This window comes from Talaromyces proteolyticus (genome assembly GCF_021365285.1).
Source record: "Talaromyces proteolyticus strain PMI_201 chromosome Unknown BGW36scaffold_2, whole genome shotgun sequence".
In the NCBI taxonomy this organism is placed as follows: domain Eukaryota; kingdom Fungi; phylum Ascomycota; class Eurotiomycetes; order Eurotiales; family Trichocomaceae; genus Talaromyces; species Talaromyces proteolyticus.
In genome coordinates this window covers 908,721-934,087 of record NW_025764278.1, presented here as the reverse complement: position 1 = coordinate 934,087, position 25,367 = coordinate 908,721, and the positions used below count along the sequence as shown (strand labels likewise).

Here is a 25,367-nt window from a genome sequence, read left to right as displayed (position 1 = left end):
TTCTCATGCAGCTTCTATGCTATACTATTGCGTTCCTCATGGCAGCATGGCGTGGTCGTATCCTCTATCCAACGTCTGACTCCGAAAGAAACCTGCAAATGTCGCCCCCACATAATGCCCGAACAAAGACACAAAGGTACCATACAAGCAAAATTAATCTTTGGGCTCAAGAACGCCAGGCAAGTCTTCAACCTTCAGTTCGCCTTCCAGGATACCTGTCATAAGTTAGCAAAGAAAAAAAAACATGAGATGATGCTGGGCTTACGGTGCACCGAGGTGAACAGAGGATAGTCGTTTTCGACACCCTGCTTCTTCAAGAACTTGTTGACCTCGGCAGCAGTGAGTGTTCCTTGCAGCTTCTGGCCGTTCAGCTCCTGCTTCTCAATTTCCTCAATGGGCGCGTTTCGCTGCACGCTAAGCTTGGCACAGCGGAAGTTGCGGCCACCGCTGCAGCTGGTAATCAGATCAGCAACCCCGGCGCTTTCTTCGGTGAAGGTTTTCGTGTCAATAGAGTTGCCGAAGAACTGAGTACCGAATTTGACCATTTCAAGCAGTCCGACACGCATGACAGCAGCTTTCGCGTTGTCGCCCCAGCCAATGCCGTCGGCAAAACCAGCAGCAACGGCAATGACGTTTTTGAGAGCGCCACCCAGGGCAACTCCTGCAACATCATTCACCACACGGACATGGAAATAGGGACGATGGAAAAGCGTCTTGAGGAGGGCATGGTCGATTGGTGCGTAGTCGTTAGGTAGAGCGCGGAGCTTCACCTTGGAGTACTGTCCCGAGGTGTCCTTGTGCTCAAAGGAGATAAGGTCCACCTGTGATTGAGAGGGAGAGCCTCCAACGGGTGTTGGGGCTTTAGAATCAAGATGAGGAGGGTCATAGCCGATCGTAGTTTCGCACCACAGCTCCTTGGCAACCTCGTTGGCTATGTTGGCGCCAGAAAGGGCACCACAGTAGATTCCCAGCTTCTTGCCGATAGTCTCGGAAAAGAGACTGACTCCCTCTTCTTGTACATCTACACCCTTAATACACGAGATACCGCGAGCGTAGGGTAGAACCTGTCCTTGGAGCTGGTCGCAAATTCTGATAATAAATTGATGGGGGACGTTGAAAATCAAAATCGAAGAATCTTTAACAGAGTCTTCCAGCGACGGGTTGGCGTGGAGGTTCTTGGGGAGGGCGATTCCAGGAAGGTACTTCACGTTCTCGTTGTATTTGTTGATGAGCTCAGTCAGGTTCTGGGGACCTTGGCTGAGGGGATCTGATGGGTTGTAATGCTTCGAGTCCTTCGGTACTTCCACCTTCTCCTCGAACACCCACATTTCCACAGTCTCAAGGAACACATCACTATTCTGGAGGGTGTTTTCGGCGACGATCTTTGCGATAGCAGTGCCCCTGAACAGTTAGCGAAAATCCTCCTCGTAGAATAAAAGCAAGGCATACCAGTTACCAGACCCAATAACGCTGACCTTGTGTTTTCGGGTGTTGGTGGAGAGCAACATAGTTACGTCAGTGGAGATATATCGGGTCGGAGAGTTGTTTCGTATGAGCGAGGGCAAGATGCGACGATTGTTGCGTGTGGGACTCGAGTGAGCAGAGGTAGCGACAGCAAGAAAGCGTTGGGGCGCACAGGAGAAACGGCGGGGAGAGGCGATGCAGGGTCGTCTGGTGGCTGGCCACGTCGCGGGCCGCGAGCGATTCATATAAGAGCTGCGGGGGTACTGATGCAAGAGGGCTCTGATATCACGGCCACAAAAATGGCTCACAGTCGCCTTTGCAGCACCTTGTGATGTCAGGGCCGGATAGAGGTTAACGGCAAGGAACAGCTATCCCGACCAATTCGCCTTGGCTGTCGGCTTTGCTCCCCGCCCACTCAGGCCCAATGTCACATGCAAATACAACACGATAGAGGAAAAAGTAACAAAATATTAATAACTAGGGCTTATATAGTAGATAAATTTGAACTTTTGCCTATTTTCTATCAATATCGCATTGATTTTTTCACCGTCTTAAAAATCGAACGTTTATGTGTATATATGTATATTTTCCTAAGTAACTTTGAATATCACACATACTATACAGTCTGCACATACGCAGAGTATATACACGGGCTGCCAGACCCTAACCGTAGCCCTAATTGCTGCCTCAAGATAGTCTTTAAACCACAGCATAATGGGAGCGGACATTAGGGGTCTCTTAATAGATACGAAATTTGCAAGATTGAACCGTGCATCTCCCAGTAATGGTAGCTCGCCTGTGGACCAGCCAAGAGGTGAGAGTAGTAGAATTATCTACAATATGGTATAGTATCGTTGTGTTAATGAGATTGAAGGAAATTTCGAGGATATACCTCGATATTACACAGCGAGATTTCACTCGGTGAAGATAGGATTTAATGGTTTAGGGACCATACTAAAGTAGTCCTTTGCCTTGGTGAATAGCTGCCAACCGTTCTTGTCAGTAGCAAAATCGAAGCCATATTCAGCTACGATGAATGCCAGTTTCGCACGAATTTCTCTTGATGCTCTGCATAGTAAACGAGACAGTATAAAGTAAAGGTAAAGGTTTGTCGTATTGAATCACTATTGTCAACTAGGCCAGAGAGTCGGTAAAGTATGCACACCATTTGTTATTTCGTAACATCTTGCTATTCTCCTCGTGGAAGCTGGCGCTACAGTTGACCGTATGGCCGCTAAGCGCTCGCTGTTTGAAAATGGAAATTTTCTTTGGCTTTGTATCAATCGGGCAAATTTTTCTATAGTCTATCTAATACTTGATGTGTTGCCTTGAATAGGTTGTTTAATTATATCTACATGTATCTCATATATAATTAAACTCCTTAATATTCGTTTTATTGATCTTATGATCTATAAACATAAACCGTTCTGTATTTAAGGTTACAGTGCCGAACATAACGATCTCGCAAACAAGATGATAGCATACCTCGTCTGAAAGCTCTATACCCCCCGCAGCCGACTCGTTGCTCAACGCAATACCACTCAGTCCCGGAGCAGGCTTGGGCTCCTTATGTTCTTTTATCTCCCAATCCACCTCGACTTTCCACTCGTGTGTGTGTGTCCATACATCCGCGCGCCAGGTCCTTACCATTTGCATGCCCACCGACGGGGGCTGCACAGGTCTGCGTTGTCCCGCGTTGGTGTCGCTGTTCGTTAGGTAGTCGAGGTGGGGAGGTGGGAGTGGATAAGTCGACAGGAACGTCGACGATGTTGGCGGTGACGAGTAGCTCCGTCGTGACCATCGCCTGGTAGTTTTGGTCAGATGCAGCCGGCACTGTGAGGCTAAAGCAAGGTACATTCTACAGCTAACTTAACTAATCGAGAAGCTAATCCGTGATCTGATCTTGTCGGGCGACTGAACCGCTAGTCCACGTTCAGAAGACGACGCGGGGTCGTAATGCTGCCTGGATTACTTTAAATAGTGGTGCGCCGCAATAAACTTTGCTACGTAGCTGTTCTATCAATTTCAATTCAGTAATATGGCGATATGCTCAGAGTCCGTTGACGGCTCTCCATCGTTGTGCGCCGCAGAGTATATTGCACAAGACCGATTCCATCGTCGTTTCATACTACCAGCCACAGCAGATCATGGCGAGCTGCAAGTTAGTTACGCGGATGTTGGACGCACTTCGAAGCAAGGTGACGATGGCACTAATTATCCGACGATCCTATTCATTCCAGGAATGTTCGCATCGCGGTATCTCAGTGTCTTCATGCATGCTATCGCAGAAAAGCTGGGCGTCCGAGTTCTGATTGTGGATAGGTAGGTCTCACAATGCGGTCTCTCGATCTAGATGGACTAACGGACTTATCTCCTAGGCCAGGGATGGGCCATTCAACAGATGTACCGCTTCGCCAGCGACTCGATATTTGGATCGAATTGGTGCCTCTTTTTCTGGCGCATTTACAGATAGAACATGTCGCCTTGGCATCTCACAGTGCAGGCACGATTTACCTTCTAAACACACTTACTCGCTGTCGTAATATCCTTCATCCAAATACGCCACTGGTTGTCTTAGTAGGTATGGTTCTCATTCCGTCCATAAACACCACAAGGTGGTAGAGAACACGAAATAACTCAGCGACAGCACCGTGGGTCGATCCGGCCCATTCTCACATCATGACCATGCAGATGGTGCAATATCTACCCACCAGTGTATTTGGCGTTTGGCATCACATACCCAAGGTTGTATCTGCTAGCGGGACGGCGTTCAATAAAATCTCTAAATTGTTGCCTTCTAGCAGCGGTGTCGGTGTTGCAGACACTCTACCGCTAGAGAGAAATCGCCAGAGGATAGAGAGCGACTACGGGCTACCTCTAGAGCTGCAGAAGGAGCTGGAAACCCTTATTTTCAGGTCTATATTCAGCGAAAACACGGTCGGTGCAAACAGCGAGGCACTGCAGTGCTCCCGAAAAGGACCTGCTGGACTTTGGGGCGACTGTGAAGATTATGCGCTCTTTGTCAGGAAGCTGGCCGAGCTTGAGAGAAGCAGACGAGCAGACGAATGCGGTGTCAATGGAGAAAAGCTGAGAATCAGCGCTTACTTTGCCGAGAGCGATGCTCTGATCGGTAAAAGAGGCCAAAATTACATGGAGGACTGCTGGAAAGGCAGTGGGGGAGACGAGTTTCAGGACGTGCTCAAGTTTACGACCACGACGATCAGCGAGACAGATCACAATAGTGTCGTGCAGTCCGCAGAGGTTTTGAAGCAGATATTCATCAGTTCTGGTGGCGCTACATCGGCGAGCCTTTAAGATGGAGTTATCAAGGTCCACAAACATGATGTTTATTACTAGTCTCTATTTGATATCCGTCCCCAACCTTTCGAAATGTCTCAAAGGAATCCCATCTTGGGATATAAAACAAAGATAGGATAGCGATGAGGGCCCAATGGGCAAGAATTGGCTCCGCTCTGCGACGAAAAATTAGCATTGATAGTTAGCGGAGGTACCTTTGGTGACCCCCAATATCAGACCAGCGACCTCATTACACAGCTACTGTGTTATAAACAAATGGTACCGCTAAAGGTACCCGGGGCAGGGTTTACAAATTCTAGGCCATGTCAGAATGCTTCGGTTTGGGCATGCCTGCTCTCGATGTCACAGACGTCGTACGCAGCCACATGGTCCTCGTCCTAGATATTGTGCCAAGAAAGTTGGATTACGTTAAAAGTCGTGACAGTGAGTACTTAGATTTTAACAGTCATCTGTTAAGATAAACTCCTCTACTTCGACGCGGGAGGATGACGCCGACTACATCCCCATCTCGCCAACACCCAAAAAGGGCTTTGCAATCCAATTTCGACTCTGAAACTAGCATAACCGGTTATTTAAGCAATCCTTTGATGATTTGGCCAAAACATCAAAGAGGCCTGGAAGAGCTTCGAGACTACGCTCGACGTCGTGATTTGATTTGTGGGAAAGAGAGGTTATACTGCACTACAGAGTTTATGCCGCCTTACCTAGCTCTCTGCCATCTTACGAATATACTATCTCATACACCATCTTGGGATATTCGGCCTCATGTTGAAACTACTCATCGGGTTATTGTTGAATGTGTGGTTAGTCTATATTGATGTTGTCGTCCGAATCCAACTCTCATAACTGTATGCTTCCAGACCTCACGCTGGATATTCGTGCTACAAATCTGGTAGTTTCGTTATTACCACTTCCAGTACAGCCCAGTTGAGCTTTGGTTTCCTTTAACGCCTGATTTGAGAAACTTTTGTCGATTATTGTCGGTATACGTGATACATGTAAAATCTGCTTTAGAGGATCATATTCTAATCTGCTTTGGTCATATTAAGTTCTCTACTGGGGGGCTAATCCTTATAGAAACATACCTAAGGTTGTCATTCACGAAGCTTTCCAGTTTATGAATCTGTTTCAGTCTCGCCAAAAGATCCTTATATTTTAATGATTTCGCCTTCAATTGTCGTGTCTGATCCATTAAGTTATAACACCGGCGTTGTTTGACCAAGCCCAGTACTGCAGAGACTATGGACTAAAGATTGGATGTTGACTGCTATTCATCGATTACGGAAGGTATCAAGGTAATAAAATCTACCTTTTGGCAGTATCACATTAGCAGATACAAAGATAGTAGGTATCGAAGCTGACAGTCTCTTTTCATCATTTATTGCTAGGCTAGTAACGAACTTTGTTATTGTATTGCATTATTAATGTAGGAATCTGTCAGTCTCTGCGGCAATCTTGTCACCTATGAGTAGACCATATGACCCAACGGGCTATTGGGCTGAGTGTGTGAGAAAATGGGCATTCGTTGATAGCCGTAGTGTCTTGGCTTGAGAGCCTTCAAATATTAAAGTAAGCGATAGTAAGTTGTTCATTCAGATAACTGGCACATTTATATACACGTTCCCAATCCCTGTCATGCTGTTCCAGCCAGCGGGATACTCTTAAACCATTGTCTTTCCTGTAGCGCCCCCTGAAACGAGACCTTCATACCTTATAGCTGGGTAAGGTCGTTAAATTTGACTAAATAAATGAGTAACAACAGTGAATCCAGGTCCGTGACGATTAGCTATTGCGCATACGACACGAAAACCGGCTACGCTTTCACCAAGCTCAGTCACCAAGAGACCTATTTTTTATCACTTCTTAGTGCTGTGTTTTGGTGCTGTTGGTCGTATATTTGTGTATTTTAAACCTATCCCCGAAATGCTTTTGTGGTTGGTCAAAACTCCCAGGACAGCCCCCACAATTGGGTTATTCCTCATCGTCATCTTAACCTGATTGGGAAGTAAATCTCTTATTGGCTAGTGTTTATTATTATCCCCCGTACCATAAATAGGGTCAACTTCATGTCCACCGAATTAGGTAGGAAATCTCTTGTTGGCTATGTCCAATTTCTTATAACCCACATAGCATCCAATTCTGTATATAGTTTGACACAGTTAGTCGAGTGAAGACCATACCACACCCAGAGCGACATTGAAATATAAATACCACCTCCCACCCCCTAAAACAATCATCAGCTCGCATCATCCAGACAGTCCCGTGTCTCTTCATCTTCTAGAATACTAAAGATTTATCCTCTATTTAGTGGTTACTATTATAGATAACGCACCAAATGGCATCTACGACACATACCAAATTCACTGCAAACACTGAAGGATTCGATGTTGCAAAGGAGTTTGCACTTGGGATCCGTGGAAAGACAGTCATAGTCACGGGCGTGAACCGCGGTGGAATCGGTTTCTCGACCTCACAAGCCTTCGTAAGTGCCGTGTAGTGTTTCATGAATGCATTTCGCCTGTATTAATTTTCACACAGGCTTCTCAGTCCCCAGCCCACCTGATCATCACTGGTCGGAACCCATCCAAGATTCAAGAATGTATAAACGCTCTTCGAGCGGAGTACCCTAACATAGAATACCGTGGCTTGCAGGTTGATCTTTCAATCCAGCAGTCCGTCCGTGATGCAGCCGCCAAGGTCATGTCCTGGAGCGACGTGCCTATGATCGACATCCTTATCAATAATGCCGGTGTCATGGGCATCCGGGAGCGTACCTTGACCAGCGATGGCATCGAGACGCACTTTGCGACAAACCATATCGGTCACTGGCTCTTCACATGTCTGATAATGCCTAAATTAGCCAAAGCTGCCGAGAATAGCCCAAAAGGGGCCACGCGTGTTGTCAATGTGAGTTCTGCTTCTCCTTGGGTATCGGCTATGCGCTGGAGCGACCTGAACTTCGACAAGAAAAACAAGGATCTTCCCAAGGAAGAGCAGCCTAATTATGAGTGGTTCAAGGCCTGGGGATATACGGATCTGGAGAACCAATCTTATAATCCTCTTGACGGCTACAACCGCAGCAAGGTGGCAAATGTCCTTTCTGCTATCGGTGCGAACAAGCGTTTGTTCAATAAACATGGAGTGCTTTCCCTAGCCGTACACCCTGGAGTAATTGATACGGAGCTGGGTCGGAACTTTCCTCTCGAAACATTGGAAGCGGTCAAGACGTTGAAGGAGCAAGGAGTTTACAGTTCGAAAACGCTAGGTGCAGGAGCCTCAACTAGCATGGTTGCTGCACTAGACCCCAAATTAGCGGAAGGTGTCAGCAATGACAAGATGAATTCGGGCTCGTACCTAGTTGATTGTCAGATTAGTGATCAAGCTTGTCCACTTGCAGTGTCTAGCGAGGAGGCTGAAAAACTATGGGAACTATCTGAGAAGTTGGTTGGGCAGGCTTTTACGTGGTAAACGGACAACAGTGTGCTTGAGGCTTTGGACGTTCAGAAATCCCATCTTTTAGACTGAGACTGAAGAAAATGCTGGAAAATCGATACATAGTTTGTTAATCTATTGAAGCACCTAGTGGCTATTTTGTACTAGGCTCCATAGCTTGCAACCAGGCTGATCGTGTAAAGCATGGACCCAAGGAAACATACACACAGAACGTCTGGCTTCATCCCAGGTGTTAATACGCCGTCGTACAGCCATTTTCTGTATCCTTTGGTTGATCCAGCCGCCTTCAGCGCCATCTGAAATCCAAATACCACCAATAATCATGAACCAAAGAGTCAAATCATCCTCATCTCGGTGCAGTTCAGTGTCCATAACATCCCTCAGGCACAGAGAGAGCAACCTGTGGTTCATAATCCTGTGACGATTAAACTGTAAAAATGTCGTCATCATAAAAACTATCAACCCCACGTGGTATATATTTTGCACATCAGAATATTTCCTAGATTCATTTAATGAGCGGAAATTCAATAGGCGGTAGCAAATTGACACTAAAACTTCCTCGAATGTGAGAAAATCGATTACGAGATTATGTGTTTTGGCGTTTAGAAGGCGACAAAAGCTTATCACGTCGGAAAATATGCCTTGTAGAGATGGGTACAGCTGATTATATCGAGCTGGTTGTGAGGTTAACGGGTAGTCGAGTCGCAATCCTTTTGAGATGAGAAGATTTCGAACTTCAGCCATGCGGTCTCGAAAGTACATAGTGGACTTTCCATGCTGCAAGGAAAGCATTATATCTGCCCTTGGTTATGGTATGTCAGTAAGCAGGCTATGACGAACATTTTTTTATCACCTACTTGCAGATGCTCAACACGAGGGGCATGTTTCCTTCAAGTGAGCCAAGTCCTCCGCGGAGCTGAATCATTTTTTCCAAACCTTTGGCATGGATTTCCGCAGCACAAAGCTGATTTCTGATTTGCTCTTGGCTAATCAGTGACACCACTAGCGCTATAGAAGAATCAGACAATGCGTCATCACTTCCAAGTCTCCTCTGGACTCGGGTGAGCGTCTGAGATAGATGATGTAATGCTTTCAGCGAGCTATTGCCATCGCCCGAAAATATTTCATTGCACGCTTGCATCAATCCCACGTTGCAATGGTAACCTATGTATGAAGTTACATAATGTTTAGACACTGCGTAAATGTCTGCTAACTCACTGGCTTCGTCAGTCAATAATACCCGAAGCCACATCAGCTTGACGTCGTCTAACGAAAAACCAAGAGTGACAGGATATAGCCGCTCGGTCGTTAAACAAAAGACTGAACAAGAGTGCATCAGATTCATTAAAAAACCGTTTCATGAATTTATTCTTACACTTGTTAATGATTTTCAACGAATATGGTGTGATTCCCATTGTAGGAAGGGAGAGTGTTAGCATTGTATCCCCTAAATTCTTCAAAGGCCCTGTTCTCTCATCTGATTAAACGCTTTCTTGGTTGAGGTTCCCGGAACCATGTGAAGAGCCCGAGACATCGACAGCATTTCTCCGTAACCCCGGCCTTGACGGTCGATGAATCTTCTTGCCGGCATTTTTCCCCATCATCACATGGCGGCGCATGAGCTTCTTAGAATGCTTATTAGGTTGAAGGCCATCTATGAAACAAAAGGACTTCTCCATGATCGTTTCATGAGTGATTTGATGAAGAACGGATTTAATCTACTAGAGAGGCAAAGCGTAGCATTGATCTCTTTAAAGACACTACGTTCGGATCAATAACGTCCCCGCCCACGTGACGCACGCTACTTGTTGTATGCACTGGTCAAAAACCCTACTGGCCTTGTCATTGTCAAATGTGATCTAAAAGGGCTTTGTAATTGTCAAACTCAACAAACAGAACCCGCGGTTTAGAAGAAGAGAACCCAATCAGCGTATGTATTCATAGGCGCCGTCAAAAACGGCGTCAAATGTAGCCGTTATGGGGTGTCATTAACCGCCTTCATGTATAGTTTCGGAATTGAAACGCGCGCGCCTTTTGATGGAAATTAGAAGGTTCTAGATGGGTGTTTTAGAATATTATGTCTCTTCAAACCTCTGTATTGTATGTATATGGGAAGAAGGTCGGTTTTTTTTGGCCAGTGATCCCAGCTAGTGGTATAAGTTGTAGGGAAATGAAAATTGAATCCTATTGGTAAGAATGTCAAATCAGCAGATGTGAACATATTGATTCTATGATAGCGCCTACACCCACTTATAATTGCATATATACTGTTCACTATATTTTAACTACTGGCAAACCTAATAGGACTATTTGTTCTGGTGAGGAATTCATGATTACAACTTCTGATCCTGACACGCTTCAATTGCCAAGTTTGGGTTGCGTGAGATGTGAGTAGTGTCAAGATTATCTGAATAAATGTAAGCCATCAAGGCCGCAAGGCCATCCATGTCTAATAAGACTAGACCATAGTGGGGTATCTGTCATAGCTTATAGCTGCATACAGATAATAGGCTTGATTAAAAGAAAGAAGAAGGAACATAGTTCGTCTGTCTGGGAGTTCAACTCGATTCCGCCTGTGCCACTTTGCTAGAGAACGCAGTAGAGGATAGACTGGTTCAGCCTGCATTAATTTTGACTTGGGCTCAATTCGGCCCTAACCAGTTAAGTTAATAAACCAGATGGTGAGGGCTGACTAAGCCGTCTCGGGATCGCCGCGCTGCCTTGCCGACTGCCCGATTTTTCTCACATGAATGGGATAGAATTTCTTATCGCGTTGTTTTCTGACATGTGCTTTTGATACTGCCAATTCATATTCCCTGCTCCCCTAGAGCTATCCTTCGTTAGTTCGGCTACTCTGAATGCAGCTACGATGGTATGTTGGATGTAGATTTCCCGCACCCACCACTAACTCGTACAGGCTCCAGTTCGGCCATCAGCTCGTAAAGCATCAAGTGGCCGCGGCTCGATTGCCTCAGCCAACCATGGCCTTTTCAGCGATGATTTTCGTACTACAAAGAAAGATAAGCGGTTGATCAAACACTCCACGTTCATGGCCAAGGTGGCAAAGACGAACAAGAAGACCACCAAGCGAAGACGCCTGTCGAAAAAACTCGTCGCCAACCTCGATTCTCTCGCAGATGCCCTTCCCGACGCCGAGCAAAACGATCCATCTGAATCGAACAGCCAGATACACGTTATCCAGCATAAGACGTTGAGGAACCGTCCGGGAGCGATGAAGAGGAAAGAGAAGATGGAACAGCTCGAGCGCGACAGGTTTATGAAGAACATGTCGCAGATGAATAACATCGAACAAACGGCCGCGAAGGTGTCAACGGCTGGGCCTAGTACTGCTACCGAGTCGGACTCAACGTCAAGTCGCTGGGCGGCACTCAGGGGGTTCATTTCTCAGACGATGGAACACCAGCCTGCATTCAAGAATGGGAAATGAGTGAGAAAAGAGGAATAGGAAAGCAAGCACAAATAAAGAAGCATCCAGAATGCTCAGCGACAGGCACTGGAGTCTACAGATAGCAGGTCTACACGAGAAAACAGCATGGCTCCGCTCGGGACTGATTCAGCGTAACCTAATATTTGGTCCACCGCAACTCCAACATGATCATGCCTGAGCGTGTCCATCAGATTGAGATATTGCTGTATTCATAGCTGGAGGTCTCAATCTTACTCGTGGCTGTTCCCAGTTGAATATAGACTTGAAATCCCTAAGTCCAGAGCCATGATTAGCATATTAACTCTTAAAATTACAATGAACGGAAATTCGTCTCAACATGCGCATAGTAAGCAGTGGTGGTGGTAGTAGCATACGGCTGGCTGTTTCCTAGTAGAGCAAATATGCAGCCAGGGAAGGAGCGTGTAGCCACCCCGAACACTTCACGCTGTCACAATATCGACTGCTGCCTTGACTCTTCTTTTCTTTCACGCTTCACTCCGGTGGTCTGCCAATTTGCTTATCGTGATATGCATTAGTCGTCAAGCATCCTCTTCGATAGACCGATCCATATATCTAAACTGGACAACCCCGGACTCAAAAGTTCCTCGCATACCCATGCCGCAATCATATCGACACAACCTCCCCCCGGTCCGGGAGGCTTCCTCCCAACAAGAGATGGATGGCATCACAGATGTCAGGGAGGATCACCCGTATTCTAGAGACCAAGAAAAGGACAATGTTAACCAACCATGGAGCAGAAGATCGTCGATTGTAGCATACATGTGGTGCGTAGGCTGTTATTAGTACGTTGATGACATTGAGCTAACACCTGCAGCATCCTCATTGTCGTTTATGTCTGCTCCCTTCAGCAGCAAATCAGCGCAAGCCTTCTCACCCACATCATGAGCTCATTTGGACAACACCCTTTTATTGCGTTCTCGGGAATGCTTCAAAGTATATTCGGCACGGTATGTACTTTGCCTCTGGCAAAAGTCATTAATAACCGTGAATATACCATGGCCTGTATTTGGGCCTTCGCCTGGACAATAACAGGTATTATACCATTGCACACGCTTGTGTTCATCGTTCTAATTAGGAGTAGGGCTTGTGTTAACAGCGACCTCAAAGTCTGTAAGCGCCTTTATAGTACACCAGGTTAGTGGTAATTCCTCAACCAAAGGACTGAACTGACGAGACTAGATGTCTTGTTGGTGTGGGTATTATGGGATTTTCTACATCTTGGACGTTATGATCGCCGACATGTCCTCACTCGAGCATCGCGCCTTGCTTCTTGCATTCGCGAGGGCGCCTTATATCATGAATGCGTTCGTCGCACCCAATATCGCACAGCTAATCTATCAGCACAATACCTGGCGCTGGGCCTATGGTTCTTTTGCAATCCTTCTTTTCTTGGCGTTCATTGCCTTGCTCATATTTCTCAGCAGCCAAGGGACTCGGACGGCCAGGGTTAAAGATAGAGCTGACGAAACAAATATCCCGACTTTGAGTCACAATTTCAAGATCTTTTTGCTTCAATTCGATGGTTAGTTCTCGGACTCCACTTCGGAATGGACCTGACAAAACGTGCAGTGGTCGGCCTTTTTCTTCTCGCTATGGTGATCCCGGCCCTTTTAATACCATTTGGTGGTGAGAAAGATCGGACCATTTCAGAAAAAGTCGTATCTGTAGCTGTAGGTGGTGTGTTCTTATTGGCTTTCGGAATCTGGGAGACCGTCCATGCCCCCTTTCAGCTTGTACCTCTGGGCCTACTCCTCCGCTCAACCGTACTGGGTGTGTGTCTCGCCGGACTGATCTTATTCACCAACTTCTAGTAAGTTGCGGTCATCATCGTGTTATGTGATCTGAGGACTAACTCTGTGAAGCTGCTTGAATACGTATTTCATGTCGTATCTTCAAGTTGTTTACAACTTCTCAATCCCCGAAGCTGGTTTTATTCACAATATTTACGTCACCGGTGCTTGCTTTACTGCCATACTAACGGGAGTGTGAGATCTCCATTGAAAAGGCCAAATTGCACTTTTGCTGACATTGACAGGTTAATACGAGCCACAGGGAAATTTAAACTGTTGGCGATTATCGCAATGGTCTGGCATTTTATCGCAACAGGTCTCATCTTGCACTTCCGTCGGCCCAATAATATACCCGCCACCCTGATTGTTCTCTTTCAAGCACTAGTTTCCATCTCGGGCGGGGTATTGGGAATATGTGGACAAATCGCGATAATGGCAGCAACACCTGATTCGAATGTGGCAGCCGTGCTCTCATTGCTTAGTTTGTTCACGGGCCTAGGGGCCGCAATCGGGCAAGTTGTAGCCTCCGCTATATACACCCATTCCATGCCGAGGGCGCTATCCAAATACCTGCCTGCGGACACCCGGCCCTGGGCCAAGCATATATATGGCAGCATCACCCAGCAATTGAGTTATCCAATGACCAGCCCTGTCCGACAGGCTATTATTCAATCATACAGTGAATGCATGCGGTATATGTGTCTAGCAGCGTTGTGTGTCCTACCTATTTCGTTACTATCAGTCATGATGTGGAAGAATATCGGGGTCGGAAACGCCAAGCGTGCTCAGGTCGAAGCGATTTGAAGGCGTGGAGTTTCTAAACTTCATCACAACATCGGTCCGCGATTATCATTACTCTTCATGTCAATATTAATATAGACGCGGCTAATTTCTGTCTGTTGGCAGCGACGTGGTCGTGGATTAAGCGGCTCCTATTATATTCCTATCAGACAGCCTCATCTTTAGCGTGGGTAGAAGCAATGAAGTAGGAACGCACACATGCGATTTAACATTGGTTTGTCAGCGGCTTGTCCTGAAGAGGAGACGATTACAAATGGCGGGGAGACTGACTTAGGCTCACTCGAGTTATCTGAGTAATCCGGCGCGAGGTTGAGGCCGAGAAATAAGCAGCTCCGACCTGGCGGCCCACTTCGGCCGAAGTGGGCATTCCCCGCCGCTAATCAGCGCCGCGACGCTCGGACCCTACAGGAGATCCTTTAGATCAGATATCGCCATTACGCTAAATGTATACAGAAGAGAATATGTGCTGGTAGTTCAAGTGCATCAACAAGGGGATCCACAACGCCCGCAGAAACCCATAGCATCGGCGTACCAGCCTGTGCAACCCACAGGTGTGCAATTGATCCCAGTGAGGTGAGATATACGAAATGCGTCTGCTGGGGCTGCGTCTGGGGTATAAATGAGAGCATCCCACCTCTTCATTACCGCGAAACAAAGATCCAACAGACGAGCTATCAAAGCCTTCTCGATAATACATCTAGACTGTAAGATAGCTACTGAAAAACATCACAATGGCAGCCATCAAGCCCATCGCGATCTACGGCTCCTTCATAGGCCCCAACCCACTCAAAGTCGCCTTGATCCTTGAAGTCCTCGGCCTACCACACGAGGACATCGAAGTCCCCTACGGCGAAGTCAAATCCCCCTCCTACCTCGCCATCAACCCGAACGGCCGCCTCCCGTCCATCCACGACCCAAACACAGGCATTACGGTCTGGGAATCCGGTGCCATCATCGAGTACCTGATCGAGCGGTACGACACCACTGAACCCCGAAAACTCAGCTTTGCGCCAAAAACCCCCGAGGCCGAGCATGCCAGACAGTGGCTCTACCTGCAGACCACCGGCCAGGGCCCGTATTACGGGCAGGGTTACTGGTTTATGAAATTCCACTCGGAAAAGATCCAAAGCGCGGTGGATCGGTATGTGAACGAGGCGAAGCGGGTTACGGGGGTTTTGGATGGGTGGCTCGCGAAGCAGAAGGAGGAGTTCAAGGGTGAGCCTGGTGATGGCCCGTGGTTGGTTGGGAATAAGCTCTCGTATGCGGATTTGGCATTTATTCCCTGGCAGAGAGGCGCCAGACTTGGATTTGGGCATCTTGGGTTTGATGCCAAGGAGTTTCCGTATGAGAATGATTGGTACGAGAGAATGATTAATATTCCGGCTGTGAAGGCGATGTTGGAGAAAGAGCAGAAGAGAAGAGCGGAGATTGACGCGCAGAAGAAGTGACTGTATTCCTATTCCAACTTGGATAGAAGAATCTGGGGCGGATATTCGGGGATTGAATAGTTGGAGTATCGGATAGAGAATTCGATTTTTTTTCTTCTTCAAATATTGGCCCTCGTTCACTACCAGCTGTCTGCACTACGGATTGATACTAGAATTTAGTTTTTACAAAATTCGCCCATCCACACAGCGCGAGGGATCTTTAAAACATTGAACTTTATATACTTCACATTTCCTTATACTTAATAATTTTCATCTCAGGTGATATCGGGAACGGCCATGTCAGGGTGGGTCCCTCATATGAAGTAAATTTTTGTCAGATTTGATAAAACGTTCAAGGGCACGTTTGCTAAGAAATTATACATATGTAAGACTCTGTCCTTGTTTAGTTAAAGTTATTAAATTATTTAAGGTTCTACCCAAGTGCGAGACCCGAGAGTAACAAAAGGGAGACCTTGCTCCACCTCGGGGCGATGGTTCCCCCGCTGAGCCATAAAGGTGGGTGGATAGGGCTATTGTCGACGTTGAAGACTCACAGTCTAACCCATTGCCTATTGTAGGCTCCAGCAAGATAAATAGACCCAGTTCCTCTCGGGGTGAAGGTTCCCCCGCTGAGCCATAAAGGTGGGTGGATAGGCTATTGTCAACGTTGAAGATTCACAGTCTAATCCATTGCCTATTGTAAGCTCCAGCAAGATAAATAGACCCAGTTCCGAGCAGTAGCAACATGAACATGAACATGAATGTCACATCAACATCAACCACTCACAATGACCGACAAACGCACTGTCCTGATTTCCGGCTGTTCAGATGGCAGCTTGGGCTCAGAGCTGGCTCGCGCCTTTCATAGGCATGGATGGCGTGTCTTCGCCTCAGCCCGAAACCTGTCCAAGCTCAAGCAAGCTGAAGCCGAAGGGATCGAGACTGTACAGCTCGACACAACCTCCGAAGAATCCATCGCAGCCTGCGTTGCCCGTGTTTCAGAACTTACTGGGGGTTCTCTTGACATCCTCGTAAACAACGCCGGCGGCGGATACTGTATGCCCGTGCTAGACCTCGATATTGCTCGCACGAGAGAACTATTTGACCTAAACGTCTTCTCTTTAATTTCTGTTACACAGGCTTTCTTCCCCCTTCTCGCAAAGTCGTCCCGCGGCGGTTTGGTTGTAAACAACACGTCCGGAATGGCGCTTTTACATGCTTCAATGCCCTTCTCGGGTGCCTACAGCGCCTCCAAGGCAGCCGCAGCGAGTTTCAGCGAGGTTTTACGGCAAGAACTTGCGCCATTCGGGGTCAAAGTAACCAACCTAATAACAGGCTCTGTCAAATCGACTTTTCACGCCAACGCGCCTCACATCTCGCTACCGTCTACCTCAATTTATAATGTCGCCAAGGAGGCCGTTGAGTATTTCATGTCTGGTGAGAAGGCTGCCGCTACTGGTGCAGATCCTGTTCAATGGGCGGAAGGCGTTGTCAAGGATCTCAGTAAGGCCAAACCACCCCTTTGGATATGGAGAGGAAAGCTTTCGTGGGTGACGTGGCTTTCCTCATTCTTACCCGTTGGGTTTACGGATGGTATTTTGAAGAGCATGACGGGGTTGGATGAGGTAGAACGCAAACTGAAAGAGAAGGGTGGCGTAAATAATCTCGACGAGACGTAACGTAACGAGGAATATCATATAGATTTTGATGCAAAAAATGAAAGGAACGATTCCTAATCAATTTTAGTGTTGCTCTCCATCGATTGATGTCGGACTTCAAAATATATATATACTAGTCATTTATTGGCATGTATCATTCCTTCAAGTGCTGCATATGTGTACATTAGTCATGACTATGTTACAACGAGGATCGTTATGAGCTTTAGAATGAGCATGTTAGTGGGCATACGGCCGTTGATAGTCCGGAGATGTGGTTGACAAGCTGTGTTGCTAATAACAAAGAACTCTGTTGCCTACGTACATTAAGATTCCATCTTTTGAAATGACCCCTCAGAAGGATATTTATGAGTGCTGGCGTCTAAGATCTATTTCCACACGATCCAAGCTTATACTGAGATCGCTATAATCTTTTGTTAACTTGCGATGTCGATTCTCATCTGACAGATCTCTGTAAGTACATCGTCAAGCTGCCCATTTGTTTGAACTAGTTCGGAGTGGGCTGCGCCCATATCGGATCGGATATGCACCGTTTTAGAGCGGACTGCGGTTAGGTCGGATCGGACCGGACCAAGTTCATCCTCCATACAATCATGTTTTTCAACGAGAGTCATGCTGTGCGGATTGTAGAAGCGAGCGTTGAGTGAACTTGGGAAAGCTTCAAATGTTATGTCTTGGGCGTGGAAGCGGGAGGACGATAGGTTTGCTATGATCAAATAACGATTTGGTGTCTCTTGTGATGATAAGTGAAGAAGAGAAGAAGAAGAAGAAGAAGAAGAAGAAGAAGAAGAAGAAGAAGAAGAAGAAGAAGAAGAAGAAGAAGAAGAAGAAGAAGAAGAAGAAGAAGAAGAAGAAGAAGAAGAAGAGAAGAATCATGGGCAGATGGCAGATAAATACCTAAGGTAGTCATGCTGTAAAATTCGAAGGAGGGCCTGCATCCCAGCTAAGGCTTTCTTTTGAGGTGAGATTCCGTACATGGACGACAATTGCTGATTTATAACCGATTTGCCCTTTTTGGGTTTGACTTCTTTTCTTCTTTTAGTCTTGTTTTTCTTTAATTGCTAATTATTGACTGCCGATTACTATTCGTTTCTTTCTTTCTTTCTTTCTTTTCTTTTTGATGGTATAGATGTTCCAGTATCTATCGGCGACGGTTCTGAGGCTTAAAATAGTAGAATTTATATAAAACACAGCGTAACAATCCTTCAAACGCACTAGCCATTTCCAAAAGACATGCCATCTTTAAATACAAAAGGGTGTAGGACGAAAACTATGACTTCAGGAGGCATTTCCACGTGGGAGGAGCACTTGGGCGGTGCCATTCTCGTCTAGCAGCCCAGACAACCTTGGAGTGACTTGATTAGTTACAATAGCTGACTGGAGTATTCCCCCGTTTGTATTGTGCTTGTTTTCTACTACACTTCTCCACTTGAATGGCGACCTATCATCGCCAGCCTGCTTTAGGGCATGGCTCTATCCAAGCACACCGGCAGTGACGCCACCGGCTAGTGATATATCACATGCACATTACACCCGCAGTCTACCCAATCTTTGTATATCTCTCTACTGCGGTGGTGGTGTCCTTATGCAATTCCACTCTCTCACTTCGAGATAATAGGCAGGCCATTGTACGACGCTGATAGGGGTGACTTCCACCGGTGTTTGCCCTAATAGACAATATCAATCGATACCGCCGCAACGCCTGTCACGCCAGACCCGGCTCATGGCGCATCTTGATTCAGCTGCGAATCAATATTCTTTGTATTGTTTCTGGTTCTCGTGAATCTCCACTGATATACCGCTGCAGATGGTGTCACCGAGTGCATGACGAGAGCACCTCATGGGAGCACAGATCCATAGACTAGACCGGGATTTGCGAACTATTAACACAGGGCCATCGGCTGAAAACTCCTCTGTTTGGCACTGTCGGCTTCCTCGCATAAGTATATATTTCGAATGCCGCCGTCGCAGCATGGAGCCAGGGCCGGCACACTCGGCGCAAGCGTAGGACTTCGTGATGCACTACATATAAAAAGAACGGAGCCCCGAAAAAGAAGAAGGGGAACCTACAACAATTAGGGAGCCCATGGAGAGCACAGAAAATGAAACTATAAGGGAGTCAGTCTCACGCTGAGGAGAGAACAAAAACGACGGACATCTAGTGAAAGAATATACGCGCTATAGCCTGAAACGAGTATGGTCCACTTTGAATACGAGCGCGTTGCTATTGGATGACATAACCTGACTCGGATGACGGGCGGTCTTGAAGCTCGCCATCCTTGTTTTATTCCCTTACTAGCTAACTTACTATAGGTTGCCAACCCATCTGTTGCTGCGCTCTACAAATATGCCCTTGTCAACAGACCGGTACTGCCATGACATCAAGCGGCGCCTTGACCACATACTAATCTAACAAGTCTGTATATACTGCTACCCCTACTATTAGCCCCTATCCCGATACTTTGCTTACTTTACGAATAACCTCACAACTGCTTTAAGAAAACAAAAATTATATGTAAATATTTTATAAGAGTCTTTCTTGTTATCTATTTTATTTCTATTTATGAACACGATATTTACTAAGATTGAGATTATTAATAATAACGAGGCTATTACTTTTATGAATAACTATATCTACTAGATTGTTAGATCTAGTTTAGAGAAAATATGATATAACTATAGTAGATCATCCTTTGAATCGGAGAAGACATCTTATATTAAGAAATAAGTTATTCCAAGGATTCGTTGCGGCAAGCTTCTCTTACCATGTTTTTGTGGGGTTTTGACCTTAGATCTGATATATTAGATGAGGACACATCCTAGTGACATGATAAGAGTATTAAAATTGCTCACATATATAAGAATTTCTTTCTCAAAAAATCTCTTTCTAACATCGTTGGAATGTTCTTAGCTTGTTTCCATCTTTGCACCCAGTGTAGACGCAATTTTGTTTATCGAGGTTTTTCGTGTCAAACAATCAAAGAAACCTTATAGGGATTTATTCTTCATTTCAATTTTATCATAGGCTCTTCTTACTCCTTCAATGCGTTCTAAGTAATTCATTGATGTTGCAGACCTATAGATGACATGTTTCCCTCCGCTTTTTGAGAACGTATTTCCGAATATCTGGTTAAGGCATTGTCATTCTTGGAGTTTGTATATGTTAGCCATTAATTTATGATAGAATTAACGGAGGAGGTTTAACTTACCTAAAATTACTCAAGTTGAGAGATGGGTCCTTTCTGGCATTTTAGGATAGATCGATGTGGAGTTCCATCTATCGAGAAGATATTCGTCACTGGGCTGATGACGGAGACTATCTTCTTCTTGGCTAGGTTTTGCGGTTATAATTCGACGATTTTGAGTTGCGGCATTGTTTTCCGGTACTCGATTTAAACTCTGGTAACTGTTCTTAGTAGCACCTGCTTTAGTTGAGTCGAAGCGGCGTGATGCCAATTTTAATACAGGGCGTAATGTCGGAAGACACGCCGAGATAATCCCAGAAGAAACTTCGATGATAGTCCAGGTGATACTAACAGATCCTGAGTCTGATTCACAAATTTATTCAATTAGTGGAAACTATCATAAGAATGATTTTTATAAGCCACTTACATGTTGTATCAATCTGATCATAGGTAAGGAGCGGGACCATTCGGTAGCACGTGGTGAATGTAACACTAATCCGGGGTCAGTTAAGGACTATAGCAAATTGCCTGGGGAATTCTGGAAATACAGAGTACGATAAGAGAAAAGAAACATACAAACTGCCGAGGAGGAAGATGCCAATGATAGCAATCCGATGAGTCACTGAAGTATGAAGTTTCCATACACAGCGAACTGGCAAGCACAACATGGCTATATCAGACAATATATGCGGTGCTGATCCCATAACGAAATAGACTGTTCTGTTCATGCAATGGCCTGGAAGGGTTGTATTCCAATATTTTGCGACTGGCACACATTGAAAGATATTGGCAACAATACTAGCCAGTAACCATGATGTCACAAATGTTCCAACAATATATATCCCAATGCGAGTTGGTCTGTCAATAAAAATTCGGTAATACATGACAAGGACAGATAACTTGACGGCTGACATGGTAAAGCTATAGATATACTCGAAGGCAAAGCTTAGCTGCCAAAGGTATATGTAAATTAGAATAATAGCCAGGATAATACCGTTATTTCAGAGTAGATAGTCAAAACTTACCTTGAGAACAATTACAAGATTTTCCAGTGGAAAATCTTCAATATGTAAACCCATTCCGAGTCGTACCGCTATGCCTTGTTAGAAGATTACACAGAGAATAGTAGAAAGAAAAGGGTTGAATGAATAAGACGATGAAATATGTACCTGACAGATTTAGTCCCAACAATGCAAACTCGGTTACCTATGAAATTGCACGATAGAGGTTTGCAGTCAGTTCGCAAGTCTGCTTAGATATAGAGATCTACCATACCATTGCAAAGCATAGTAGGATATCATCAACACCATAACAACGATTATTCACCCAGCGTGCCAGGAAGCGTAAAGCAAGGAAGATCACAGCAAGAACAGTTATAGTAATTGTACCTGCCTTATTCTGTGCCTGATAGCTGCCATGAGTGGTCGCCATCTTTTGACAGATAAATAACTGTGTCTTATAGCTCGACAACACAATGTGTAGACGATGTTGGGTTCGCCTGCTGATTATTGATGTAATCTAGAAAGAGATATTTTGGAATTATTAGTACGTAGCATGCAATCCTGATTTCGAAAACCATGGTCAGATGGGAATAGATATGTAAATTCAAAACCATCTTAGGGTTCAAAGTCTCTTTAATTTGTCTTTTCTTTTCTTTTTTTTTGTTTTTGGTGTTTTGCTTTTATCGTTTCTCCGCGACCTGCGTCGCTGAAACCAATGCGCTTAGGCATCTCCGCCTTCTCCCCTAAAGGTAAAACTTAAACGGCGGCCATAGAATAGCTTGGGTTCGTATCACACTTGGAAGGTTTTATCCTGAAATGGCTTCATTCCAATGTTTCCTATTGGACGATAAGGCGGCTCGTGCCTTGGCTTTTCTGAGATTAGCACCTAGACTACTACTAATCCAATACGGAGAGCATAGTTCACAGTGTGCCGATAAGGGCTGAAGGTAACTAGTAAAGTCCAAGGTGGCCTAGAATATTGCCATGAGTCAGACCAGGAGAAATTAATGTTTAGCGAACAGACGTTGAGCTGTTATTAATGCTGAAGAAGAGAAAGTAAAGCTTAGAATCTCGAGTCAGTCCAGCTTGTGTAGGGTCTGAGCCACTTAATAACGGTGCGATATTAACCGAAACATTGTTGTGTAACTTGACCCGGAATTTGTATTCCGGAAGTCATAGCGCCGTACACTCGAACGCTATTCTGACTTTTTTCGATCCTTCGAGTAACGACGCCCACTCATACCAATAAATTACATAGGACGTAGCAACTCATCAGCAGAGAGACTATTGTTTGCTTTTTTGTTGTCTGTTTGTTGGATCAAGATTGATAGTCCGGTTTAGCAACATCCTTTTACCTGTCTCTATGCCAAGACTCTCTCAAGCTAAATACAGAAGACTATTACTCGGTTATTTTAATGGAGGATACAGGTGACCTGGTAGTGGATCTAGACCAGAAGGTTTGTGTGCCAAATTCGGGTTAGTTTCGGATTGCATGAAGCACCCATGATGCGGTTGGAAACCGGTCAGGGGTTGTCTGAGAGACTATATATGAAGGTGCGACATCTACTAGGCCCCGAGTCGAAGGCTACATGAAGTCAGCGATGGTGTCAATAAGGATAAGGCATATATAGAGGATTAGAAAGATAGTAGAAGGTGAATCGAAGCCGATTCGGCTTCAATATCAATGTCAGATTCAATTCCGAAAGTAATATATGGTGAATATACAAAATGAATTGGCTGAACCCTTGTCCAGTCTTGCCCGGTTGCCCCGGGGTTCAAGCTTATAAGCGTACGGCTCCTCTGGGGATCAGTCCCCAGTCTAACTGCTTTTGGCGTGTATGGGGCGAGTGGGAGGGGGTATGTTACGAAACCAACTTACCTGGCACTAAGTTGATGATAAACCCAAGATCGATAGGTTAGCTCATTATTGAAGCAGCCAATGTCATACTCAACCATTTCCAAGGCGGTGCACCACGGCTTTGACAGTACTGTAACGCCGATACTCAGTGCTCGATCAAATAATAATGGGATTAAGTGGTACGAATATTATATGTCTCTTTAAAACAATTATTTCTCTACTACCTCTTGAAAATCAGAATGGATAGACGCCCTTAATCATCGTCAAACTGGTACGAATGCAAAATAAAAGTGTTATCGCAGCTCCTGTTTTATCAATAATCTTCAAATGGCTTCCATAAAAGAGAGTAGAATATGGAAGGTTTCACAAGAATAATCGTATACGTTAAAGCGATTAACTTCTTCCTCCGGGTTTAATATAAATTTCTTTCGAGATTATTGCACTACCGGGGTTGACGAATATGTATGATGTGATGAGTGAATAGCCTTCCTTGCAGAGTTCTCTCACTAGGACATCCCAGGGTCTACTAGATGAAAGTGGAAAAAGTAAATTACCGGTTATAATGTGCTAACAAACACAGTAGAGTTCGGACGTAGTAATAACAAAAATGAGGTATTTTGGTTTGTCACAAAAATGCGACAGTCATGGATTTGTTAATTGGTCCCATCTAATATAAGATATTCCCCAGACACACTAGCATCCGTTCTCGCATGACGTGAGAATCGAGAAATATCGGGTTCCTTTTGTCCCCGGATAGAAGCCTTTACAGGTATCATCACAATGTTACCGGCTTCTACTTCAGATTGTCTGCGGCGGCTATGACTACTCGACCATTGTATCGCCGTTTCCCAGAACTTGGAGACCAACGGGTGTAATACGGATGCAGCAGTCACAGTGATGAAACTTCCTGTTTCAACCACGGTCCATAGTGTTATAGTGGTAGTCATTTGGATAAAGTTGTCGCTTGTAACCGCTTGCGGAATATAAATCATTCTGACAATAGTTGCTCCAAAAGACCTATAATATGTCATCGTTTCTTCAGTGTTATTCGAAACGAAGATAGGGAGTAGGGTTAAACTTACGTAGCACTCAAGGACATGAACGCACCAATGATAATTTTCTTCCGTCTTTTAATCATGACTTTTTTCAAAACCCAAATCGTTATGGTGACAACAATAACGTCCGCCGTAATCATAAATGCTCCGTTGATGTAATTAAGTACCTTTAATATGCTTGCATGGGAGCATTGAGAATGGCCATGAGTAGCTGGGTTGCACGTAATGAGAAGCCAGATGCAGAAGAAGGTGCTAAAAATGCTAAGGACCGCGATGAGAATATAAAGCATATATCTCTGGTGGGTATTTGCAACAGTGAGAAGGGTAACACTGAACGAAAGTTTGGCTGTAACGGCTGCGACGATGTATAGAAGTGTAGTGGCGTAGAAGACCTGATGATATTTAGCTTCAACGTATTCCTATGTGTTTGTTATAATCTGGAACCCCCACCTTTTCAATGTAGTCATAGTTTGCTGGCAAATTGTCAAGTTTGGTGTTTAACATTTGTGCAATCAGGATGGTTGCTACGCTAAATGTCAACTATGCACTCGTGAGTTGCAGAATATTAACGAAAGCAGCGAGAAACATACTATAGCCGTAATCACCAGGGCGTCATCAATTAGCAACATTTTCTTGATTCCGACGCGCGTATAGATTCGCAGGGCCATCATGGCCCAGGGCACGACCAACAAAACAATGGAGACAACAGTCAACGGACGAGTTTCAACGCGCTCCATGACTATGAACGAAGTTATTCACAAAACGACATTTGGAAATAAGAGAAGAGACATTCTTTGGTATGGAAAGCCTAGATTTCGGTAAATGGGCTAGCAGAGTTGGAGGAAGGTCGTCGCGCTCTAACATAACCTG

The 25,367-nt window shown here is 45.2% G+C and overlaps 10 protein-coding genes across 10 annotated transcripts; 6 read left to right on the top strand and 4 right to left on the bottom strand.

Moving 5' to 3' along the window:
* Positions 1–218: 218 nt before the first annotated feature.
* On the bottom strand, positions 219–1,508 carry BGW36DRAFT_288353 (putative glycerol 3-phosphate dehydrogenase; the record flags this gene model as incomplete). Its single annotated transcript, XM_046210565.1, has 2 exons — positions 219–1,401; positions 1,450–1,508. The coding sequence occupies 2 exons, from the start codon at positions 1,506–1,508 to the stop codon at positions 219–221; spliced, it is 1,242 nt and encodes a 413-aa protein (XP_046076396.1).
* Positions 1,509–3,412: 1,904 nt separating this feature from the next.
* Positions 3,413–4,784, top strand: BGW36DRAFT_86229 (Alpha/Beta hydrolase protein). The gene is made up of 3 exons (XM_046222651.1): positions 3,413–3,786; positions 3,843–4,045; positions 4,112–4,784. Exons 1-3 carry the CDS (start codon positions 3,503–3,505, stop codon positions 4,777–4,779), a joined length of 1,155 nt encoding a protein of 384 aa, XP_046076395.1. The 5' UTR covers positions 3,413–3,502; the 3' UTR covers positions 4,780–4,784.
* Positions 4,785–7,032: 2,248 nt separating this feature from the next.
* BGW36DRAFT_312476 (uncharacterized protein) lies at positions 7,033–8,332 on the top strand. Its single transcript, XM_046212505.1, has 2 exons — positions 7,033–7,264; positions 7,321–8,332. Exons 1-2 carry the CDS (start codon positions 7,118–7,120, stop codon positions 8,248–8,250), a joined length of 1,077 nt encoding a protein of 358 aa, XP_046076394.1. The 5' UTR covers positions 7,033–7,117; the 3' UTR covers positions 8,251–8,332.
* Positions 8,333–8,357: 25 nt separating this feature from the next.
* On the bottom strand, positions 8,358–9,963 carry BGW36DRAFT_369254 (uncharacterized protein). The gene is made up of 3 exons (XM_046215105.1): positions 9,454–9,963; positions 9,093–9,399; positions 8,358–9,037 (listed from the first exon to the last, which is right to left on the bottom strand). Exons 1-3 carry the CDS (start codon positions 9,578–9,580, stop codon positions 8,362–8,364), a joined length of 1,110 nt encoding a protein of 369 aa, XP_046076393.1. The 5' UTR covers positions 9,581–9,963; the 3' UTR covers positions 8,358–8,361.
* A 349-nt stretch (positions 9,964–10,312) lies between these two features.
* On the top strand, positions 10,313–11,683 carry BGW36DRAFT_393732 (ribosome biogenesis protein SLX9-domain-containing protein; the record flags this gene model as incomplete). Its single annotated transcript, XM_046217837.1, has 2 exons — positions 10,313–10,354; positions 11,153–11,683. 2 exons carry the CDS (start codon positions 10,313–10,315, stop codon positions 11,681–11,683), a joined length of 573 nt encoding a protein of 190 aa, XP_046076392.1.
* Positions 11,684–12,298: 615 nt separating this feature from the next.
* Positions 12,299–14,633, top strand: BGW36DRAFT_457667 (major facilitator superfamily domain-containing protein; the record flags this gene model as incomplete). The annotated part of the gene is made up of 8 exons (XM_046221983.1): positions 12,299–12,468; positions 12,519–12,736; positions 12,786–12,838; positions 12,884–13,226; positions 13,274–13,514; positions 13,567–13,689; positions 13,740–14,426; positions 14,492–14,633. 7 exons carry the CDS (start codon positions 12,299–12,301, stop codon positions 14,296–14,298), a joined length of 1,707 nt encoding a protein of 568 aa, XP_046076391.1. The 3' UTR covers positions 14,299–14,426; positions 14,492–14,633.
* Positions 14,634–14,666: 33 nt separating this feature from the next.
* On the top strand, positions 14,667–15,870 carry BGW36DRAFT_312469 (glutathione S-transferase). The gene is made up of 2 exons (XM_046212504.1): positions 14,667–14,720; positions 14,741–15,870. Exon 2 carries the CDS (start codon positions 15,027–15,029, stop codon positions 15,741–15,743), a length of 717 nt encoding a protein of 238 aa, XP_046076390.1. The 5' UTR covers positions 14,667–14,720; positions 14,741–15,026; the 3' UTR covers positions 15,744–15,870.
* Positions 15,871–16,510: 640 nt separating this feature from the next.
* On the top strand, positions 16,511–18,299 carry BGW36DRAFT_422936 (uncharacterized protein; the record flags this gene model as incomplete). Its single annotated transcript, XM_046219768.1, has 2 exons — positions 16,511–17,397; positions 18,146–18,299. 2 exons carry the CDS (start codon positions 16,511–16,513, stop codon positions 18,297–18,299), a joined length of 1,041 nt encoding a protein of 346 aa, XP_046076389.1.
* A 2,058-nt stretch (positions 18,300–20,357) lies between these two features.
* On the bottom strand, positions 20,358–22,120 carry BGW36DRAFT_369246 (uncharacterized protein). Its single transcript, XM_046215104.1, has 7 exons — positions 21,859–22,120; positions 21,753–21,789; positions 21,609–21,676; positions 21,160–21,533; positions 21,011–21,075; positions 20,608–20,946; positions 20,358–20,544 (listed from the first exon to the last, which is right to left on the bottom strand). Exons 1-6 carry the CDS (start codon positions 22,012–22,014, stop codon positions 20,618–20,620), a joined length of 1,029 nt encoding a protein of 342 aa, XP_046076388.1. The 5' UTR covers positions 22,015–22,120; the 3' UTR covers positions 20,358–20,544; positions 20,608–20,617.
* Positions 22,121–24,095: 1,975 nt separating this feature from the next.
* BGW36DRAFT_422934 (uncharacterized protein) lies at positions 24,096–25,234 on the bottom strand (the record flags this gene model as incomplete). Its single annotated transcript, XM_046219767.1, has 4 exons — positions 24,096–24,459; positions 24,525–24,889; positions 24,948–25,037; positions 25,088–25,234. The coding sequence occupies 4 exons, from the start codon at positions 25,232–25,234 to the stop codon at positions 24,096–24,098; spliced, it is 966 nt and encodes a 321-aa protein (XP_046076387.1).
* Positions 25,235–25,367: the final 133 nt, after the last annotated feature.

Bases quoted from the DNA above. Each gene is read 5' to 3' on its own strand.
- BGW36DRAFT_86229 (XM_046222651.1), top strand. From the start codon at position 3,503: ATGGCGATATGCTCAGAGTCCGTTGACGGCTCTCCATCGTTGTGCGCC. The intron at 3,787-3,842 runs GTAGGTCTCACA...CTTATCTCCTAG, and splicing joins CGAGTTCTGATTGTGGATAG to GCCAGGGATGGGCCATTCAA. The intron at 4,046-4,111 runs GTATGGTTCTCA...ACTCAGCGACAG, and splicing joins GCCACTGGTTGTCTTAGTAG to CACCGTGGGTCGATCCGGCC.
- BGW36DRAFT_312476 (XM_046212505.1), top strand. From the start codon at position 7,118: ATGGCATCTACGACACATACCAAATTCACTGCAAACACTGAAGGATTC. The intron at 7,265-7,320 runs GTAAGTGCCGTG...ATTTTCACACAG, and splicing joins TCTCGACCTCACAAGCCTTC to GCTTCTCAGTCCCCAGCCCA.
- BGW36DRAFT_369254 (XM_046215105.1), bottom strand. From the start codon at position 9,580: ATGAATCTGATGCACTCTTGTTCAGTCTTTTGTTTAACGACCGAGCGG. The intron at 9,400-9,453 runs GTGAGTTAGCAG...CTTCATACATAG, and splicing joins ATTATTGACTGACGAAGCCA to GTTACCATTGCAACGTGGGA. The intron at 9,038-9,092 runs GTAGGTGATAAA...ACCATAACCAAG, and splicing joins CTCGTGTTGAGCATCTGCAA to GGCAGATATAATGCTTTCCT.
- BGW36DRAFT_312469 (XM_046212504.1), top strand. From the start codon at position 15,027: ATGGCAGCCATCAAGCCCATCGCGATCTACGGCTCCTTCATAGGCCCC.
- BGW36DRAFT_369246 (XM_046215104.1), bottom strand. From the start codon at position 22,014: ATGGCGACCACTCATGGCAGCTATCAGGCACAGAATAAGGCAGGTACA. The intron at 21,790-21,858 runs GTATGGTAGATC...GCAATTTCATAG, and splicing joins TCCTACTATGCTTTGCAATG to GTAACCGAGTTTGCATTGTT. The intron at 21,076-21,159 runs GTATGTTTCTTT...ACCCCGGATTAG, and splicing joins ATCTTCCTCCTCGGCAGTTT to TGTTACATTCACCACGTGCT.